General features: G+C 42.0%; 1 protein-coding gene across 2 annotated transcripts in view; it reads left to right on the top strand.

The window, feature by feature from the left end:
• The window catches only part of TTC26 (tetratricopeptide repeat domain 26), a 95,687-nt gene that overhangs the window by 45,502 nt on the left and 27,112 nt on the right, over positions 1 to 23,073 (top strand). The window contains exons 1-6 of one of the 2 annotated variants that reach the window (XM_044301858.1): positions 6,189 to 6,193; positions 6,350 to 6,399; positions 10,074 to 10,219; positions 10,437 to 10,608; positions 15,816 to 15,890; positions 15,983 to 16,085. In XM_044301858.1, the coding sequence (XP_044157793.1) occupies positions 10,095 to 10,219; positions 10,437 to 10,608; positions 15,816 to 15,890; positions 15,983 to 16,085 (475 nt within the window). In that variant the 5' untranslated portion in view covers positions 6,189 to 6,193; positions 6,350 to 6,399; positions 10,074 to 10,094. Of the gene's footprint in view, positions 1 to 6,188; positions 6,194 to 6,349; positions 6,400 to 10,073; positions 10,220 to 10,436; positions 10,609 to 15,815; positions 15,891 to 15,982; positions 16,086 to 23,073 lie in introns of those variants that run through there. The other variant, XM_044301857.1, reaches the window with a different exon arrangement.

The raw sequence follows: 23,073 nt of genomic DNA, 5'->3' as shown, positions 1-23,073 counted from the left end.
GCTAGTGACACTGTTGGGGATTTATTCAAAATTGAAGGCATACTGAACCAGCATGGCTACCACAGCATCTTGCAGCGGCATGCTATTCCATCCGGTTTGCGTTTAGTTGGACCATCATTTATTTTTCAACAGGACAATGACTCCGAACACACCTCCAGGCTGTGTAAGGGCTATTTGACCATGAAGAAGAGTGATGGGGTGCTGCGCCAGATGACCTGGCCTCCACAGTCCCCGGACCTGAACCCAATGGAGATGGTTTGGGGTGAGCTGGACCGCAAGGGTGAAGGCAAAAGAGCCAACAAGTGCTAAGCATCTCTGGGAACTCCTTCACGACTGTTGGAAGAGAATGCCAAGAGTGTGCAAAGCAGTAATCAAAGCAAAAGGTGGCTACTTTGAAGAATCTAGAATATGACATATTTTCAGTTGTTAATCCATAGTTTTGATGCCTTCAGTGTGAATCTACAATTTTCATAGTCATAAAAATAAAGAAAACTCTTTGAATGAGAAGGTGTGTCCAAACTTTTGGTCTGTACTGTAGATAGAGATATATATATATATATATATATATATATATTCACAGTAAAAAAAATCCAGTAAAAAAGAATTTAAAAACTGTTTTGAGGAAAAAATATAAAATGCAATTTTTCCTTTTAATAGACGTATATAGGCACCATTTAAGGGTGCATACAATGTAGTGAGAAGCGTAAATAAAATTGCAAATGTGGTGGAATTATAAAAAAGTTAAATAAACACCCTTCCGCCATAGTTTTATGGGTTTGGTTTTTACAGTGTTTCATATGTGGTAAAACTGCCCTGTTATTTTCATTTTCAGAGTCAGTACGACACACACTGTGGCGCAGGGATAGAGCACGTGCTTCCGGGTTTTATCTTCCCAGATCCCATGGTCACATTTGATCACGGCATCTGAAGGGTTAAATGTGTACAATCAATGTTATCGTCAATCACATATACTAGCCCCGGGTGCCTGCTATTTAAAACAGCAGGACCCAACGGTTATGGCACCCGCTGCACACACGAGCGGGTGCCATATTTATTTTTATATATACGCAAGGCGTTAGTGAACAGTTTAAAAGATATGACTTAGGCCTCATGCACACGGCCGTGCCGTTTTTTTGCGGTCCGCGGATCCGCAAAAAAACGGAAGCCGCCCGTGTTGCCTTCCGCAATTTGCGGAATGGAACTGGTGCCAGCTATATAAATGCAAAGTGCAGACAAGAATAGGACATGTTATATTTTTTTAACGGGGCCGCGGAACGGAGCCATGGAGGTGACACACAGAGTGCTGTCCGCATCGTTTGCGGCCCCATTGAAGTGAATTGGTTCGCATCCAAGCCGCCAAAATGGCAGTTTGGATGCGGACCCAAGCAACGGTCGTGTGCATGAGGCCTTACTCTGCAAAACCAAGGCTGCATACAACCACATTGATTTCATGCACACGGCCGTTGTTTGGGTCCGCATCCGAGCCGCCGTTTTGGTGGCTCGTATGCGGACCCATTCATTTCAATGGAGCCGCAAAAGATGCGCACAGCACTCCGTGTGCTGTCCGCATACGTGGCTCTGTTCCGCGGCCCCACACAAAAAAAATATAACATGTCCTATTCTTGTTCGCGTTTTGCGGGCAAGAATAGGTATTTATATTGCCGAAGCCCGTTTCGTTCTGCAAATTGCGGAAGGCAACCCGGGCGCCTTCCGTTTTTTGCAGATCCATTGTTTGCGTACCGCAAAAAAACGGCACGGTCGTGTGCATGAGTCCTAAACGGTAAAAAAGTTAGGGCACTTGGAATGAAGTAACATAAAAACTATTGTTACTGCTATCACGGTGCAAAAGTAGTAAAACATAAAATACACATATTTGGTATCACCCTAATCGTAAAGCTCAGAGAAAAAATCTAAAGCATATTTATGTTGCTGTGTGAAAGATATAAATTAAAAACTGTATAAATCAGAATTGCATTTTTTCCCCCAAGAAAGTTGATAAAAATGAATCCGTTTTATGTGCACCCAGAATGGTGTGACAGAAGAATACAACTCATCCTGATTTTTCTAGACTGGTGGAAAAGTTAAAAATAAAACGTATAGGTCTCTGAATGTGGCGACTTAAGGAGGTTATGTTTAATTATTACTTATTATTATAGCGCCATTTACTCCATGGCGCTGTACATATGAAAAAGGGGATATATACATGATAAAAGACGAGACAAACCGGTACAGAAGGAGATAGGACACTGCCCGCGAGGGCTTACAGTCTACAAGGGCTGTTGTGAAAAACAATAGTCTGCTCAGTACTTATCCTTCTGTCACTTATATTAAAGTGAATGCGACTGAACTGCGATACTAAGCACAACCGCTATACAATGTACGGCACTGTTCTTGGTTTACAGAGAGAAAACTGCGAGGGCTGGTGGCTTCTCAAACAACTGATCGGTGGGGGTTCTCGGGTGTCGGACCCTCACCAATCAGATACTGATGATCTATCCAGAATATGGAGGTGCAAATTATTATTATTTTTTTTTTAAAGACAAACACAAGAAAAACTAAAAGAGTGATATTGCTGTAATTGTACTGACCCACAAAATAAAGGTAACAGGTCAATTTTACAACACAGGGAACCCCATAAAAACAAGACCCATAAAACTATGGCTGAATTGTGTTTTTTTTCCCCCAATTCCACTCCATTTAGAATTTATTTTGTACATCATATACAATATTAAAGAGGTTCTCCAGGCTCTCCGATAAGCTGTATGAGGAGACGCCATGCGCAGTGCGAACGTGCAGTCTCCCTTCTCTCTTCATGTTCACTGCTGCCGTCTATGGCAAAGCAGCAAAACCAAATAATGTGAAATGGATGCTCCAGCGCAGGAAGGTTAAATCCCTGCTCTTTCTATTCTTAGGCTGCATCTAACATCCCTTCCTGCATGACCACAGATACAGAGGTAGCTGCATGCGCACAACCAGGGGCGTAGCTATAGGGGTGCAGAGGTAGCAGTCGCTACCGGGTCCAGGAGCCTGAGGGTTCCCAAAGACACTGGCATTATAGAAAGTGCATACTGGTCAATTTACACCTCTGGCTGGAGGGAAGGGGTTAGGCTAAGAATTTGGCATGAGGGGGTGCCCTTTCAATGTTTGCCTCAGGCAGCAGGAAGGCTATGTGCTCCGCTGCCCCTTGCCAACAAGCACTGAGGGATGGAGGCTCAAGATGAACTCTTACACCAGGGCCCATGAGTTTTTAGCTACGCCCCTGCGCACAACATCTTCAGCTTCATCCTGGCAAGCGAAGATGTTGTGTGCATGCGCCGTTCTGGACATGAGTGCGATCTAGTACTGTCAATCTAAAGGCGGGGGAGGGGGGGAGGGCATGATGAAAAGCAGAGGGACGTCATTAAGGAGCACCCGCGGTGCTCGAACCGCATAAGCCTGCCTCCTGGTGTTCCAGTAGTTAATTTGCATAATGTAAAAAGTTAATTTGTCTCTGCAACAATACCACTGACAGACATAAGAGGGGTATAGTTTTAATAAGCGTCATCAACCCTACCAGGCTATATTCCTGGTAGGGTAGGGTTGAGCTAGGTGATAGAGCCTATTTAACCCTTTCTACCCTGTAGGTTTTTTTGCATTTGCGGTTTCAGTTTTCGCTCCCCGCCTTCCCAGTCATAACTTTTTTTTTTTTTTTAACATAGTCATATGAGGGCTTATTTTTTGCAGGAAAAGTTGTACTTTCCAATGCCACCATTTAATATTGCATAGTATGTAGTGGGAAGTGGGAAAAAAAATTAAAAAGTTGGTGGAATTGGAAAATAAATAAAATTTTGCCAGTTTTTTGTAGTTATGTGTGCGGAGCTGTATGAGGGCTCATTTTTTGTGGGGCGATGTGTACTTTTCAATGATACCATTCTGGGATGTGTACAGCTTTTTGATCACTTTTTATAAAATAAATAAAAAATTGTGGGAAGAGGAGTGAACCCAAAAAATTGCCTTTTTTTCATTTCGCTTTTTCTGTACAGGATTAATACTTTGATATTTTGATAGTTCGAGCATTTACTCACGCAGCGATACCTATGCTTTGTATTATTTTACATTTTTTTATTCTCATTTTGGAGAAAGTGGGGGGTGATTTGAACTTTTATATATTTTTTTATTTGTAAAAACTTTATAAACATTTTTTTTACAATTCTTTTATATATAGAACCATAGCAAAAGTAATGGGACAATTGGCTTCCCAGCTGTTCCATGGCCAGGTGTGTGTTATTACCTCATTATCCCAATTACAATGAGCAGATAAAAGGTCCAGAGTTCATTTCAAGTGTGTTATTTGTATTTGGAATCTGTTGCTGTCAACTCTCAAGATGAGATCCAAAGAGCTGTCACTATCATTGAAGCAAGCCATCATTAGGCTGAAAAAAACACAACAAACCCATCAGAGAGATAGCAAAAACATTAGGTGTGGCCAAAACAACTCTTTGGAACATTCTTAAAAAGAAGGAACGCACCGGTGAGCTCAGCAACACCAAAAGACCCGGAAGACCGCGGAAAACAACTGTGGTGGATGACCGAAGAATTATTTCCCTGGTGAAGAAAACACCCTTCACAACAGTTGTCCAAATCAAGAACACTCTCCAGGAGGTAGGTGTATGTGTGACAAAGTCAACAATCAAGAGAAGACTTCACCAGAGTGACTACAGAGGGTTCACCACAAGATGTAAACCATTGGTGAGCCTCAAAAACATAAAGGCCAGATTAGAGTTTGCCAAACTTCTACAAAAGCCTTCACAGTTCTGGAACAACATCCTATGGACATGTGAGACCAAGATCAACTTGTACCAGAGAGATGGGAAGAGAAGGGTATGTAGAAGGAAAGGAACTGCTCATGATCCTAAGGCTACTTTCACACTGCCGTTTCTGTGTTTGCCTGTGAAGGCTCTCACAAGCGGCCCAAAACGGATCAGTTCAGCCCCAATGCATTCTGAATGCATAAGGATCGTTCAGAATGTATCAGTTTGCCTCCGTTCAGCCTCCATTCCGCTCTGGAGGCGGACACCAAAACGCTGCTTGCAGAGTTTTGATGTCTGTCTTACGAAACTGAGCCGAACTGATGTAAGTCAATGGGGACGAATCCGTTTTTACTGACACAATATGGTGCATTTGGAAACGGATCCGCCTCTCAATTATTTTTTTTTCATGGTAATGCAAACAGATCCGTTCTGAACGGATACAAGGGTTTGCATTATGGGTGCGGATCCGTCTGTGCAGATACCAGACGGATCCGCACCTAAACGCAGGTGTGAAAGTAGCCTAAGCATACCACCTGATCAGTGAAGCATGGTGGTGATAGTGTCATGGTCTTGGGCATGTATGGCTGCCAATGGAACTGGTTCTCTTGTATTTATTGATGATGTGACTGCTGACAAAAGCAGCAGGATGAATTCTGAAGTGTTTCGGGCACAATATTATCTGCTCATATTCATCCAAATGCTTCAGAACTCAATGGACGGCGCTTCACAGTGCAGATGGACAATGACCCGAAGCATACTGCAAAAGCAACCAAAGAGTTTTTTAAAGGAAAGAAGTGGAATGTTATGCAATGGCCAAGTCAATCACCTGACCTGAATCCGATTGAGCATGTATTTCACTTGCTGAAGACAAAACTGAAGGGAAAATGCCCCAAGAACAAGCAGGAACTGAAGACAGTTGCAGTAGAGACCTGGCAGAGCATCACCAGGGATGAAACCCAGCATCTGGTGATGTCTATGCGTTCCAGACTTCAGGCTGTAATTGACTGCAAAGGATTTGCAACCAAGTATTAAAAAGGGAAAGTTTGATTTATGATTATTATTCTGTCCCATTGCTTTTTGTTCCTTAACAAGTGGGAGGCACATATGGAAACTGCTGTAATTCCTACACCGTTCACCTGATTTGGATGTAAATACCCTCAAATTAAAGCTGGCAGTCTGCAGTTAAAGCATTCATTTCAAATCCATTGTGGTGGTGTATAGAGCCAAAAATGTTAGAATTGTGTCGATGTCCCAATATTTATGGACCTCACTGTATATCTGTGAAATAAAACGTGTGTTGTGGTTTAGCGTGGGTCATGGAATCCAAATGTCCAAATATTACTTATGTATCTGTAGCAGGAAACCGTATGCGCCTGAGTTTATTTGGAGAAATGCCAATAGAGGTCCCTGTTCTGTAGAACATCACATAGTAGACCATTTAATAGTTTATGGTGTTTATGAAAATAGGAATGTTATCAAGTGTAACTTATAATGTTTGTAATTTTATTTTGTTCTATTACCGTAATCCATTGAAATTTTTGTGCGCAATTGTTTTTCAGCTCCAAAAAGCCACCTGCAGAATCGCTTGCTTTTCCACTTGGCTCACAAGGTATAAAATCTAATGTTATTTTGTCTTAACAGATGCAGAATGTATCATAGCTGTTCTTTTGTTGTGATCTACAATTGTGACAGTCTGGTATACACACACACAACCTGGACATACTAAGGGAGATTCTTAAAAATGGTGTGAAATTAGGAAGTGTAAAAATAGATGTGACAATTTGTGAGGATTTCGTTTTGGTATGATAAACTCTGTCAGTGTATTGTTTACACCTGTTCCAACCCATTCTTAAAAATGCACCATTTCTCATTAATATACTGTTTCTTGCACACCTACATTAAGAATTCTGGGACACAGATCATACGTCCTTTTTGTTACATTTTGTCAGGCATAAGATGCTTTAAAGGGAATCTGTTGTTTCGGTTTAAAGAGCTTCCTATCAAAGCTGTGACTGAACATTACTAAGTTTACTTTCACATCTGTGTTTCTCCTTTCTAGTATTGAGATCCGGCAGAGGATCTCAATACCGGAGGAAACGCTTCAGTTTGTCCCCAGACTGGAGCATGGGGAACAGGCACCCACCCAACACATTGCCTGTTCTCAGTAAAAGCCCACCCTGGACTAGCTGGAGCCAGCTAAGCTAACTGTCTTGGTGGCCACCTATATCTAGGGCCTTTACTCCACCAAGGCAGGGCCCCTTGGTGACACGCTCCTGGAGCAAACACACTTTTTTTTATGCTTCCCTGGGACTTTACTGCACCCATCACTATTCACATTGCCACACATGACAGACAGTAAACCGCTGCAAGCATCGTTTTTCTGTCAGGCATGGGATGCGGCGCAACACGGCTCCGTAATGACACATAATGTAAGTCAATGTTGCCGGATCCGTTTTCTCTGATACAAAAGAAAGCAAATCTGTTCCCCATTGACTTATTTTGTAACTGACCAGTCATGGCCATTTTAGACATAATACAACCGGATAATGCAGACGGTTGTATTATCATGACTGAAGCGTTTTTGCTGAACCATAACGGATCCAGTGAAAACGCAGATGTGAAAGTAGCCTTAAGAGTCTGTCTTCAGCGTTTTACTTGGCACTAAAGACACCTGTGTGTAGCAAGTCAGGGTGATAGGCAGTGATAGATATGTCATATGTCCACAGTCAGGGACTGAGGTAGTGACGACGTGGCTGGAAGCCTCTACATGTTACACACAGCCGTCTAAAGATTCTCCTTAGCAATGCTGTTCGAGCTTTGCTAAGAAGACTTTTTACACCATGTTTTCTAGTAGAAAGAAACATCTTTCCCTAATAAAGTACCTTACAAAAATGTTTAGCATCCGTATCCCTACACAATATTAAAAATAAACAACATTTACACCATAAAGGGGTTTCCTTAAAACGGCTAGGGCAGCGCTAAAGCACGCCCATTAGAGCCGGTGACGTCACCGAACACACTGCCGGGCGGAAGCCTCCATCCGGCAGTGTGTCATTGTATACAAAAGAGCCCGTGTCCTGTGCAATCTAGTGCAGGGCAAGGGAGCGCATCATCGTATGAGATGCTCCGATGCTAAGATAAGGCTGGCTGCATGGGTGAAAATATGGGTATGTCCAGGTTCAGCTCTGAACCCGGACAACCCCTTTAAGAATCTTTCTCACTATGCACTTGTTTGAAAGGGTACCTATCGGTATGGGTCCAGGTGCTAAGATCCTCACAATTTTTAAAAATGAAGGGGCAGAATCACTCAGCTGAGCTCTGTGCCCTTTTGCTCAACTCTTCTTGGCTTTCCAATCTGTGTATAGATTCATATGACTCTATACTGTTCAGCCGAGCCTAGCAGACCCATAAAAGTGAATTGAACTCTGGGACCGTGGGAGCTCATGTAGGCTGGTACTTTTTTCTATAGTGTGCAAGTAAAGCCATGCTGCTGGACTGCAGGGTGGTCATAACCATGGAAACATTCTCTGTATAATAAATGCTATTGCTGAAGTTGCAAAACCCCTTTAAATATCAGAAATAAGGGTCTGCCTATGACATTACTTAATTCTCTAAGGATACGGGGGTGTATGCCACCTGGTTCCGGCGATTTGTCTATTTTAATATTTTTAAGACTTTTTAAGCTGCACTTATTCCTGGGTCAGACAGGGCACTTTTAATAAGGTATTTACTTTTACACTCTGCGTTTCATCTCTCAGTTTATTAGTAAAACAAACAGCGTAACAAAGGATCATAAGACAGGTATTGTTTTACTCAGAAAAATCAACCCCATGGTGTTTATCATCAATGTGCTGCCTTTTCCATTACCAGTCCATCATTGTAGCATTTTTCTTTACCACACTAGTCACTGTATCTATCTTGTATTGTGGTAAACTAAATGGGTTCTGACCCAACAGGATCCTGTAAAAAAACTGATCCTGTTGAATCAGTTGTCTTCCTTTTGAGGCATTTCTGCCTGAGATCCGTTTTTTTAGACGGGAAAAAAAGTACTGCATGCAACAGGATCTGTTTTTTTTTTTTTTTTTTTTTTCGTTTTTTACAGGATCCAGTTTATTTATTTTTTTCCTCTCTCTTTTTTTGGATGGATCAGAAGAACAGAAAGCTAAACGGTAATGTGAACTCAGCCTAACGCTACTTTCACATCTGCGTTTTGCTGAACTATTTTGAGATCCGTCACAGGATCTCAAAACCGCAACAAAACGCTTCCGTTTTCTGTCCATTCATTTTCAATGGGGACAAAACTGAACGAACTTGAACGGAGTGCATCAGAATGCACTCCGTTCAGTTTTGTTGCGTTCCCATGGCACACACAAAAATGCTGCAAGCAGTGTCTTTATGTGTGTCATGGAATACTGAGCAAGATGGATCCGTTGTGAAACACAATGTAAGTCAATGGAGAAGGATCAGTTTTTTTCGGACACAAAAAAAAAACTGGATCCGTCCCCCATTGACGTACAGTGGTTTTAGTGATGCATCCGTCTTGTTGATTTTGGAAATCATACAACTGGATCCATTCTGAACAGATGCAGACGGCTGTATTATTGAACGGATGCATTTTTTGCTGATCGCCTGACGGATCCAGCAAATACGCAGATATAAAAAGTAGCCATAGCCATATTCTTATCAGTGATCTATAATGAGTGTTTATGAGGTTATGAAGGCAGAGATAAGAGCTCTGCATGAGCCGACAGAGAAAGTAAGCTTGCAAACAGACTGATATTTTTTTTAACTCTTGTTTTTCAGAAACAACTGAACATTTTTAATAAAGACCAATTGAAAAAAAAATTTTTAGCCCAAAATGAGTGAAATGCAATCATAAAAATGCCCCCAAAATTGTAGATAGCCTTTAAGCCTTTCAAGTATTTATTAATGCTGTCTAAAAAAGGGTGCCGGAGTGGGCGTTCCTACACGGTGTAACCAATTTAACATTACTCATAGCTAGCGTAGATTTCTGTTTCTGATGCATGGACCTCCCAAGATATGCCAACATTATTACGAGATGCGCCACTAAACTTGGCGTATTTTTACTCCAGTCTTAATAAATTCTCCCATTGTGTTTCATGTACATGTATTTTTATCATACTAAATACAAAGTCTGTGTCATTCCAGCCTCGTGTACATTGATCTACTTTTAACAGTATTGCAGATTGGAAAATGAGCCATTGCTATAGCAAATTCCTTCCATGTCTATTTTGTAACTAAACATGTTCTCTCTTCCAATAGTTCAATGATGAGAAGAGGCTGATGGTCTTTCACCAGAACTTGCAGGATATTATTGAGGATCAGCTGAGCCTGGCCTCCATACACTACATGAGATCTCATTATCAGGAAGCAATAGATATCTACAAGAGAATATTATTAGAAAACAGGTAACAACAGGAGCACAATTGCTTCTTGTGTATATAATAACTTCACCACTCCGAGCTTTGTCTTTTCCACCCTGGAACCCCTTTGGACTAGCAGGTATTGCAGATTTATAATGGTGTGCTTCATTTTTCAGTGGCATGAGCATGGTTAATTGTCCTGGTGACATACATTCTTGTTTGCTTCTGTATATTAAGCATTTCATTTTTATTTCCTTTGCAGGGATTTCCTCGCATTGAATGTCTATGTTGCTCTTTGCTACTATAAACTTGATTATTACGATGTGTCACAAGAGGTCCTTGCAGTATATTTACAACAGGTTCCTGACAGTACGATCGCCCTCAATCTGAAAGCATGTAATCACTTTCGTCTCTACAATGGAAAAGCAGCTGAAGTAAGGATGCAAATGGGTTTCTGTCTAGTAGAATATACAATAAATGGATATTCAGCACCCTTCTATGTGTCTGACCGCAGGGGCCCCCACAACTGTTGGAGATGGCACCCCATCCTCCCATAGCTGCACAAAGGTGCTTGAATGGAACGACACTCATGCTTGTCTGTTGCTGCTCCATTCAAAGCTTATGGCACTAAAGGAAGCATGTGTGATCGATCTGTGAGGGTCCCAGCAGTTGGAGCCCCCACTTGTGCAGTGGATCAGTAGGTGGGAATACTCCTTTAACTTTGCAGTTATTGTAGAATAAAATCAGACTTAATAAGTAGGCAGCTCAACTATGCCAATAGCTGCATGACCAAGTGTATAGATCAACCTTGGCACCTCCAGGGAATCTAAAATGACAATGAATAAATTAGATCTGATCTCTAGGTCAAACAGTTAAGGGATATAATAATACCAGAATAGGCAGAATAAAAACTAACTGAAATTAAAATCAAAATGTACAAAGTTCATGTGCCATTCAAATGTGCCATTATGAATCAAATGGCCGGAATATTTTTCACAGAACTCTTCTCTGGGCCCTAGCGGTAGTCCTTTGTTATAGCATCCCACCATATAACCACTCCCTATTTCATAAATATAGTAATTACCGTTACGTAGGTGATTAGACGCACCTACGTTTTTAAGGAGGAAAACAGGAAAAAAATATTTTGAACCAAAAGGTGTTCTTTTAGTAGGTTTTGAACTAATGGTGGTCTGTGGATGACGCACTGTTATGGGGGATCTGTGGATGACGCTGTTATGGGGGGATCTGTGGATGACGCACTGTTATGGGGATCTGTGGATGATGCACTGTTATGGGGGGATCTGTGGATGACGCACTGTTATGGGTGGATCTGTGGATGACGCACTGTTATGGGGGGATCTGTGGATGACGCACTGTTATGGGGGGGATCTGTGGATGACGCACTGTTATGGGGGGGATCTGTGGATGACGCAATGTTATGGGGGATCTGTGGATGACACACTGTTATGGGGGGATCTGTGGCTGACGCACTGTTATGGGGGGATCTGTGGCTGACGCACTGTTATGGGGGGATCTGTGGCTGACGCACTGTTATGGGGGGATCTGTGGATGACGCACTGTTATGGGGGGATCTGTGGATGACGCACTGTTATGGGGGGATCTGTGGATGACGCACTGTTATGGGGGGATCTGTGGATGACGCACTGTTATGGGGGGGATCTGTGGATGACGCACTGTTATGGGGGGGATCTGTGGATGACGCACTGTTATGGGGGGGATCTGTGGATGACGCACTGTTATGGGGGGGATCTGTGGATGACGCACTGTTATGGGGGATCTGTGGATGACGCACTGTTATGGGGGATTTGTGGATGACGCACTGTTATGGGGGATCTGTGGATTACACTGACGGGGGATCTGTGGATTACACTGACGGGGGATCTGTGGATTACACTGACGGGGGATCTGTGGATTACACTGACGGGGGATCTGTGGATTACACTGACGGGGGATCTGTGGATGACACTTATGTCATCCACAGATCCCCATAAGTGTCATCTACAGATCTCCATCAGATGCATCAGTGTGGAGGGAGGAGGCGGAGATACTCATGGCGGGGCCCGGTGCAGTGACTCTACTCTAATACACCGGGCCCCGCAACTGTTAAATACATTCAATCCGATCTATATCTAAATGTATACCGCACTGTTTGGTACTTACTGTAGTACCGTAAGTATAGCATTAAGGTGGCGCAGACCGGCAGCTCCTTTGGTCATGCGCCGCCTGCCCTGCCTGCCACAGCTTCCTCCTCATGCGCCACCTGCCTGCTTATCTCACTTTATGAATGAACAGGCAGGCAGGGCAGTCTCTTTAAGTAGAATCTATGGTTATAGGTCTGGCACATAATATATAACCTCTTCAGACCATATAGTAAACCCAGATTGGGTATTCCCATATTTCTGGCATCATAAAATAACAGTTCTTATAAATTAATATCCTCATAAATCAAATCTTGTTTATTTTATATTTTATCTGATAATTCAGCATATCTGCATCCTGCCTAGCAAGTCTTGAGTAATGGTAAATATCAAATGGAGTACAAGGCAGTTCACATTTGAGTAAAATGGTGTCTAGGATGATGGCGTTGATACTGAGATATATAGGGGTGACATCGTGATTATAATGAACTATATTTAACAAAATATACGAGAAGATCCCGAATTATCAGATTGAGTAGGCCTATTTTATAGTTTAGGGCATAGCAGGATATATTATGAGTGGAAACAGTATGTATGTGAAATTAGAGATGCAAATGATGTAGACATGCCGGATTATCAGATGGAATATGAAACAAATGAGATTCTATTGATAGTTAGAAACAAATATTAGATATAGGTATATAGGGTACTGCCTTACTCATGAGACTTGCTAGCTAGGACACAGATATGTCGGATTTCCAGATAAAATGTTAAATAAATGAGGTTCTAGCAGAATACAGCAGTAGTAAAGTGGTGCCTGGTACCCGACAGAGCGCCGAGTTACTACGGGGACAATCTACTGTGTGGGAGATCCATTGTTGTATATGAGAAGTGAAGCCGCAGTATAATGTACAGCATTATAATACACTAGCTGAAGGACCCGGCTTCGCTCGGGTATATTTAATCTATTTCATTTAATGTTTGTGTGTGTCGTTAAAAGATATTAACACTATCTAGTGACATCTGTATCTATATAGTGACATCTACAGCACCCTGCCCCCAAAATAGTGACCACTGACCTTTACAGCAGCCTTCCCCTTTAACAGTGACTTTCTCAGCATACCACCCCCTTGACAGTGACCTCCACAGGGGCCCGCCCCCTTAACAGTGGCCTTTACTGGATCCAGGGCGTGTCCTTTTGAACAGCTCACTCTAAGACAGCAGCACTGCTGTCTCAGTGTGAGCTTCAGGGAGAAAGTCACCCTCCCTCCCACCTCTGCAGCTGACAGAAGTAGATTTTTACCTTCATGTTTTCAATCCCTGTAGGCTGAGGAGTGGGAGGGGTCGTGGTCTAACCAGATCAGGGTGTGGCTTAGAGGGACCTAGAAGTTGATTTTTAATGTAATTTTTTTCAATCTCAGTCGGCTGAGGAGTGGGAGGGGGCATGGCCTAACTGGATCGGGGGCATGTCCTTTTGAACAGATCACTCTAAAATGTAAGCTGCAGGGAGAAAGTCACCCACCCTCCCACCCCTGGAGCTGACAGAAGTTTATTTTTACCTTCATTTTTTCAATCCCCGTTGGCTCAGGAGTGGGCGTTGCTTAGCAGGACCTGGGGGCGGGGTTTAAGTCTTTTGAGGGTGGACACATTGTGGCAGGGGGGCATGTCTGGGCTCCTTCCTGCAAGAGTGATGCTCTGGGCACCATACTGGCTCATTAGCATACCAAATGAACTGGATTTTCAGAGGATAAAAACATCTATTGCTGGAACAAAGGCACATCTTGAAATAAGGTACTAAGTGCTATTAGGCCATGGCTTTACTGCAATAGCGATTATCCTGGTGACAGATTTCCTTAAAGCTCTCCTACAGCAGTGAAGATGAATGGCTGGGTGGTTATGGAAATCTTGAGTAAAACTGTGTATGTGGAGAATGAAGGACCTGCAAGCTTCTATTGGCTGATAAGGGTCATGTGACCAAGCTTCTATTGGCTAATGCATTTTTTGGGAATATCTCAGGAACGGTACGTCCTAGAGAGCTGAGATCTGGTCTAAAACCTTCCCGAACACCTGATGTACCTGTGTGCCAAATTTCATGATTGTAAATGCGACGGTGCGGATTCTTTTAGCGGACACACACACACACTCAGCTTTATGTATTAGATGTGACTGGTGGATACAGCAGTTCCATGGCCCGCCCAAAAAAATATAACCTGTCCTATTCTTGTCTGTTTTGCAGTTATATTAATGGCTGTCCGCACCGTTCTGCAAATTGCGGAACGCACACGGACTCCATCCGTTTTTTGCGGATCCGCAATTTGTAGACCGGAAAACACACAACGGTCGTGTGTATGTAGCCTAATCCTGAGCCTCAAGATGTGCAGGCAGAAAAAACTGCTAAAACTGAAAGCACTGGCATTTGCAGTCTGACTACTGTAGGTAATATGTTATATTTATCATTTTACAAAACCTCTCCTCAGCAATCCTGATGATGTCATGTCCATCAGTCGGAATACCAGGTTACCAGTTGGATTTATGGATGGGCACATCACTTCCCCAGCCCAGGGTGGAGAAGGTGCTGGTAATGGGACCAGAACTATCCTTCACCTTGGCGCATGGGCTAACCCATCTGTGCATGCATCAGGGAGACAAATAGTTCTGCCCTTCTCCTCAGCATCTCACCCTTCCTGGGCTACAGAACTGATGTGCCCATCCAGAAACCTGTCATTTAGACTGAAGGACATGACAAGGACGTGTGGATGTAGGATTTCCAAAGAGAGGAACGTTATGTTATGTAATACATCCATCTCCACCTCTAGTTGAAATGTGGTGGCTTCACTAATTACCTGTATGTCCCCTTTAGTACCGCTCTCTTCCTTCCAATCCACGAGGGGCGCAGAGAGACTCACGATGGGTGGGACGGCTGCTGAGGTGGCTGTTCAACACATAAAAAGTACCATGCACAGGTCTTATTAATTAGAATAGAGTATGTACACAATGGTCACATTGAATGTTGCTCGCGACCATCACTCAGCTCTGGGTATAAAAGTGTGTAATCAGTCTGATCGCTGGGACTGAATATTGCTAACTAATAGTACCAGGCAACTTTACATGGCCTATAATACAGTTAGGCAATCAGTGTATTCCTTGAAAACTACGGTTAAAACATCCCTGTCTTTTCAGATGTACATGAGGAATAACATTATTATTTGGCATTTTCTGCGTTTATCAGCCATTTTCACCTGTGCAGCCTCTATCTCTAATTGCCAGTTTTCCACTCACCATAGACTTCTATAGGCAGCACCTGTAACCTGATTCCCACATTGATCTGATTATCCCTCTTCTCTCTGCCTCTCTGAAGACAACATTTACCAGTGAATTTAGAGTTGATCAGCTCAGGAGGCAGTGGCTGATATTACTGCTACTACTATTGTATTGTTTTACCTGTAACTGGCCTTTTTATGTTCCATTTATTTCTCTTACAGGCAGAGTTAAAAAGTTTAATGGACAATACATTATCCTCCTTTGAATTTGCCAAGGAGCTAATTAAACACAACCTTGTAAGTTCTTTTAATTACAATTGGTAATGGTGTGTGTTTTTACTTTTAAGTCCTATAATAAAAAAGAAATATATCTGTATATATTTTGTCAGGTGGTGTTCCGTGCTGGGGAGGGTGCTTTGCAGGTACTTCCACCCTTGGTTGATGTTATTCCAGAGGCGCGACTGAACTTGGTTATCTATTATCTCAGACAAGGTACAGTTTGTGAATCTACTCTGGTTTATTATTCTGCTGTGTAGTAGCAATGGGTATCCTGGGCAAAACACTTGCCCGATCCATGGGCAGAATGAAATACTAATAGGCTTCCTGGTTACACACAGCGACGGGTGCCCTCCGCTACCCAATCGGGTCCCCGGGCTGCTGTGGCGGGGACCAGATGACATCAGGGCTTGCCTTCTATGGAAGCCTGTGAAATCCAGCCCTTAGGCTGGGTCTCACAGGCAGGCTGTCAGCATAAAAGCTGACAGCCAGTGCATTACAATACAGGTTGTATTGTAATGCATTGCAGAGGGGATCAGAGGTTGAAGTCCCATAGTGGGACAAAAAAAAAAATAACAAAAAAACAAAGGGGTTTTCATATACCTAAGACAATCGTCCAAAAAAAAAAAACTATGGCTCTCAGAATATGGAGACACTAAAACATGATTTTTTTTTTTTAAATGCTTTTATTGTGTAAAAATAAAAAAGTATGCATATTAAGTATTGTGGCATCCGTAACAATGTGCTGTATAAAAATATCACATGGACTAACCCCTCAGGTGAACACCTTAACAAAAAAATAAAGGGGTTTTCATATACCTAAGACAATCGTCCAAAAAAAAAAAAATATGGCTCTCAGAATATGGAGACACTAAAACATGATTTATTTTTTTTAAATGCTTTTATTGTGTAAAAATAAAAAAGTATGCATATTAAGTATTGTGGCATCCGTAACAATGTGCTGTATAAAAATATCACATGGACTAACCCCTCAGGTGAACACCTTAAAAAAAAAAAAAAAAAAAAAGGTGTAAGGCCTCATGCACATGTTAAATTTGGTATTTTTTTTTTATAAATAAAAATGAAATATTTTGACTCAAATTTACCACTGTCATGAAATACAATATGTGATGAGAAAGCAATCTCAGAATGGCTTGTTTTTCTTTTCTGGTATTGAGTTCTGTCCTAGGGGCTCAATACTGGAAAAAAACTGATCAGTTTTAGGCCTCATGCACACGACCGGTTTTTTTTAAGGTCCGCAAAAACGGGGTCCGTGATCCGTGACCATTTTTTTCGTCCGTGGGTCTTCCTTGATTTTCTGGAAATGCGCATGCGCAGACCTTAAAAAATGAGAAAAAAGTAAATACCAGATACGTTTTTCCGGATGACAACCGGAAAGACGGATCCGGTATTGCAATGCGTTTGTCAGACGGATCCAGATTTGCACAAAATGGCCTGGTCCTTAACCACTTCCCATTTGGGACATTTGCCTCCTTCCTGACCAGACCTAATTTTGCAAATCTGACATATCTCACTTTATGTGTTAATAACTTTGGAACGCTTTTACTTATCCAAGTCATTCAGAGATTATTTTCTCGTGACACAAGTGATACCTCATAAAATATTTATTACTTAACATTCCCCATATGTCTACTTTATGTTGGCATCATTTTGGAAATGTCATTTTAGTTTTTTAGGACGTTAGACGGCTTAGAAGTTTAGAACCAATTCTTCAAATTTTTAAGAAAATTGCCAAAACCCACTTTTTAAGGACCAGTTCAGGTCTGAAGTCACTTGTGGGGCCTACATAGTGGATACCCCCATAAATTACCCCATTGTAGAAACTCCACCCCTCAAGTTACTTAAAACCGATTTTACAAACTTTGTTAACCCTTTAGGCGTTCCACAGGAATTAAAGGAAAATGGAGATCAAATTTTTAAATTTCACTTTTTTGGCAGATTTTCCATTTTAATCCAATTTTTTCTTTAACACATTGATGGTTAACAGCCAAACAAAACTCAATATTTATTACCCAGATTCTGCGGTTTACAGAAACACCCCACATGTGGTCATAAACTGCTGTATGGGCACACGGTAGGGCGCAGAAGAAAAGGAACTCCACATGGTTTTTAGATCCCATGTCCCATTTGAAGCCCCCCTGATGCACCCTTACAGTAGAAACTCCCAAGAAGTGATCCCATTTTGGAAACTAGGCCAGTTTTATTGGTACTATTTTTGGGTACATGATTTTTTGATCATTCATTATAACACTTTATGGGGCAAGGTGACCAAAAAATTGGTTGTTTTAGCACAGTTTTTATTTATTTATTTTTACAGCGTTCACTTGAGGGGTTCAGTCAAGTGACATTTTTATAGAGCAGATTGTTACGGACGTGGCGATACCTAATCTGTATACTTTTTCTTATTTATTAAAGTTTTGCACAATAATAGCATTTTTGAAACAAAAATATGTTTTAATGTGTCCATGTTCTGAGAGCTATAGTTTTTATTTTTTTTGAGAGAGAGATTTTCTAGTGTAGGGGCTCATTTTTTGCGGTATGAGGTGACGGTTTTATTGGTACCATTTTGTGGGACATACGCCTTTTTGATCACTTAATGTTGCACTTTTCGTGATGTAAGGTGACCCAAAAATTTTTTTTTTACACAGTTTCATTTTTTTTTTTTTACGCTGTTCACCCGAGGGGTTAGGTCATGTGATATTTTTATATAGCTGGTTGTTACAGACATGGCGATACCTAATATGTCTACTTTTTTTTATTTATTTCACTTTAACACAATAATAGCATTTTTGAAACAAAAATAATGATGTTTTAGTGTCTTCATGTTCTGAGAGCTATATTATTTTTTTTTTGAGAGAGATTTTCTTATGTAGGGGCTCATTTTTTATGGGATGAGGTGACGGTTTTATTGGTACCATTTTGTGGGACATACGCTTTTTTGATCACTTGGTGTTGCACGTTTTGTGATGTAAGGTGACAAAAATGGCTTTTTTTGACACAGTATATATATTTTTTTATGGTGTTTATCGGACTGGGTCGATCATGTCATAAATTTAGAGAGCCGACCGTCACGGACGAGGCAATACCAAATATGTCTATTTTATTCATTTTTAACACTTTATTCTTTTTATTTTACACTTTCCGTCCCCCATAAGGTCATACAAGACCTCTGGGGGACATTTACTTCACTTTTTTTTTTTTTGCACTGTTAATTTCTCCTATAACTGGGGCTGACATAGTAGACCCAGTTACAGGAGAAATGCACCCCCCAGAGAGGCTGTACAGCGCAATACAGCTCTGTACAGCCTCACTGCAGGGCTGATCGAGGTCTCTGAAAGACCTCACACAGCTCCTGCACTCTCCAGTCCCGGCGATCACATGACCGCCGGGCCGGAACAGGAAGGTGGTTAAGGTGAAAAATTGCAGGGTCCTGAAGGGGTTAAAATTTCAAATCCCTTGCCACATTGCATATAAACAATAGAAACCAAAGATATCTGGTATCGCCATGTCCAAAATTGCCCAAGCTATTAACTCCGTCCCAATATTCGCCATATTATTAGAGCGGATGACATGTCTTGAAAGATGGCGCCCGCTCTGGAGTTGCACAGCAGAAACCCAGGGCTAAGGTCTGCAATTGGCAGTAATGCCAGTCGTGGAAATCTAACCCCTCAGGTGCCATGGTCAAATGTGACCACAGCACCTGAAAGGCAAAAAAACTGCAAACGCGCATTTTCCAGGCAGGGACTCCTCCCCCTAGCTGAGATCATCGAAGGTGTTCCATTGAAGTAATAGGCCAGAGCCTGTACTAGGCTTCTAAGCTGTCACAAACCAGCGGGTCTGAACCTACTGTGCCATGCGTCCCACCTCCTCTAAGGGTGTTGTCTAAGTGAACCCCTCGTTCTTCACAGTACCCCTGATGGTGGGGATAGGCTTTCCCAAGAGGAACCTCTTGAGGAGGTTTGGCACGCGAGGCAGCTGGTCCAGGAGGTACCTGAGCAAGGTACCAGAGGTATAGACATACTCAGCAGGCCGAGTCATAACAAGGAGCAACAGTGCAGGACTAAAGGATGAGGCAGAGACAAAGTCAAACGAGCAATAAGTCAGGGCAGTCAGCACAGGTACAGGTCAGGCAATCCAGATCGGCAACTTATATACGTGCAGGGCTGGGATTGGTCAGCGAGGTCATAGGATCTAACTCATAAAGCACAGGAAGTGACGCACGCCTGCCCTTGACCCCTTAAGGACCCATGAGGTACATGTACGTCATCTCTGGCCATGACTTAGGCCTCTTTCACACGAGCGTGGCGTGTGAGGGCCCGATAAGTTGCGGGTGCGTTGCAGTAAAATGTGCGATTTTTCAGCGCGAGTGCAAAACGTTTTAATGCGTTTTGCACGCACGTGAATAAAATCGCCATCTTTGGTACCCACACCCGAACCCGGACTTCATCACTGAAGTTCAGGTTTGGGTTTTGTGTTGTGTAGATTTTATAAGGGAAAATAATAGCATTCGTAATACAGAATGCAAAGTAAATTAGGGATGGAGGGGTTAAAAAATAAAAAATAAAAAATAAAAAAGTTAGCTTACCTGCTCTATAGCTGCCGTTCTCTGTTCTATCTTCAGGACCTGGCAAAAGACCTGTGGTGACGTCACTATGGTCCAATCACATGGTTCATCACCATGGTGAGGGACCATGTGATTGGATCATGTGATGTGATGTCACCACAGGTCCTTAGCCGGCAGCTCAACATTACAGAAGAAGACAGAGATCCGCAACTACGCGATCAAGTGGACTCGGTGAGTTAAATATTATTATTTTTTTAACCCCTCCATCACTATTTTACTTTGCATTCTGTATTCAGAATGCTATTATTTTCCCTTATAACCATGTTATAAGGGAAAATAATACAGATCGGGTCCCCAGCCCGATCGTCACCTAGCAACCATGCGTGAAAATCGCACCGCATCCGCACTTGCTTGTGCATGGTTGCGATTTTCACCCGGCCCCACTTCTATGGGGCCTGCGTTGCGTGAAAAACGCAGAATATAGAGCATGCTGCGACTTTTACGCAACGCACAAGTGATGCATGAAAATCACAGCCCCATAGAAATTAATGGGTCAGGATTCAGTGCGGGTGCAATGCGTTCAACTCGCGCATTGCACCCGCGCAGAATACTCGCCCGTGTGAAAGGGGCCTTAAGGACCAGAGAAGTACATGCACGTCATGGTGATCGGGCGGGTGCAGGAGCTGCGCCCGCCCGATCAGTGGCAGGGTTCCGGCAGTCACTGATAGCCGGACACCTGCTGCATGCAATGGCATCAGTGAAATCACTGATGCCGGCGCATTAACCCCTGCACAGCCACGGTCAGCGCTGACATCGGATCCGTGCGCTTCTGTGATGGGGACGCGATGGCATGGAAGGCAGCACAATGCCTTTCTTAGGCATCGTGGCTGCCTTCCGGGAGAGCCTGTGAGATCCAGTGTAATACACTTACAGCCAATGAAGTATTGTTATGCATTGTAAAGGGGATCAGACCCCCAAAAGTTGAAGAACCAGAGTGGGACAAAAAAGTAAAGTTAAAAAAAAAAGTTAAAAAAATTTAGTTTATATGGTATATCCTTTTGCCAAAATAAAGGGGAAAAAAAGAAAAGTAGACATATTAGGTATCGCCGCGTCTGTATCGACCGGCTCTATAAAAATATCACATGACCTAACCCCTCAGGTGAACACCATCAAAAAAAATAAAAAATAAAAACTGTGCTAAATAAAAAAAAATGTGGTCACTTTACATCACTAAAAGCGATCAAAAAGGCGTATACCCCACAAAATAGTACCAATCTAACTGTCACCTTATCCAACAAAAAATGAGCCCCTACCTAAGACAATCGCCCCAAAAATTCAAAACTATGGCTCTCAGACTATTGAGACACTAAAACATAATTTTTTTTGTTTAAAAAAATGATATAATTGTGTAAAACTTGCATAAATAAAAATAAGTAGACATATTAGGTATCGCCACGTCTATAATAACCTGCTCTATAAAAATATCTCATGACCTAATCCCTCCGGTAAATACCGTAAAAAAAAATTTGGGGGTCACCTTACATCGCAAAAAGTGTAATAGCAAGCGATCAAAAAGTCATATGCACCCTTTATTAGTACCAATCAAACCATCATCTCATCCCGCAAAAAAATTAGCCCCTACACAAGACAGTCGCCCAAAAATTTAATAAAAACTACGGCTTTCAGAATGCTGCAGTTTTTGCTAAAATGCTTTGTTATGTAAAACTGAAACAAACAAACAAAAAAAGTAGGCACATTTGGTATTGTCGCGTCCGTAACAACCTGCTCTATAAAACTACCACATGATCTAACCTGTCAGATGAATGTTGAAAATAAAAAAATTTAAAACGGTGCCAAAACAGCTATTTTTTTGTCACCTTGCACCACAAAAAGTGTAATATAGAGCAACCAAAAATCATATGTACCCTAAAATAGTACCAATAAATCTGCCACCTTATTCCGTAGTTTTCAAAATGGGGTAAATTTTTGGGAGTTTCTACTCTAGGGGTGCATCAGGGGGGCTTCAAATAGGACATGATGTCCAAAAAACTGTCCAGCAAAATCTGCCTTCCAAAAACCATATGCCTTGTGCCTGTACAGGAGTTTACGATCACATATGGGGTGTTTCTGTAAATTACAGAATCAGGGCAATAAATATTGTGTTTCTTTGGCTGTTAACCCTTCCTTTGTTAGTGGGGGAAAAAATTGATTGAATGGAAAATCTGCCCAAAAAGTGAAATTCTGAAATTTCATCTCCATTTTCCATTCATTCTTGTGGAACACTGAAAGGGTTAACAAAGTTTGTAAAATCAGTTTTGTGTACATTGAGGGGTGTCGTTTCTAAAATGGGGTAACTTTTTGGGAATTTCTACTCTAGGGGTGCATCAGGGGGTCTTCAAGTGTGGCATGGCAACTTAAAATTATCCCAGGGAAATCTGCTTTCCAAAAACCATAGGGCGTTCCTTTCCCTCTGCGCGTGCTGTGTGCCCGTACAGCAGTTTACGAACACATATAGGGTGTTTCTGTAAACTACAGACTCAGGGCCATAAATATTGAGTTTGTTTGGCTGTTAACCCTTGCTTTGTTAGTGGGAAAAAAAATATTAAAATGGAAAATCTG

The sequence above is a fragment of the Bufo gargarizans genome, chromosome 7, assembly GCF_014858855.1.
Source record: "Bufo gargarizans isolate SCDJY-AF-19 chromosome 7, ASM1485885v1, whole genome shotgun sequence".
NCBI lineage: Eukaryota > Metazoa > Chordata > Amphibia > Anura > Bufonidae > Bufo > Bufo gargarizans.
Note: the sequence above shows the minus strand (reverse complement) of the source record. Positions and strands in the feature narration are given on the sequence as shown.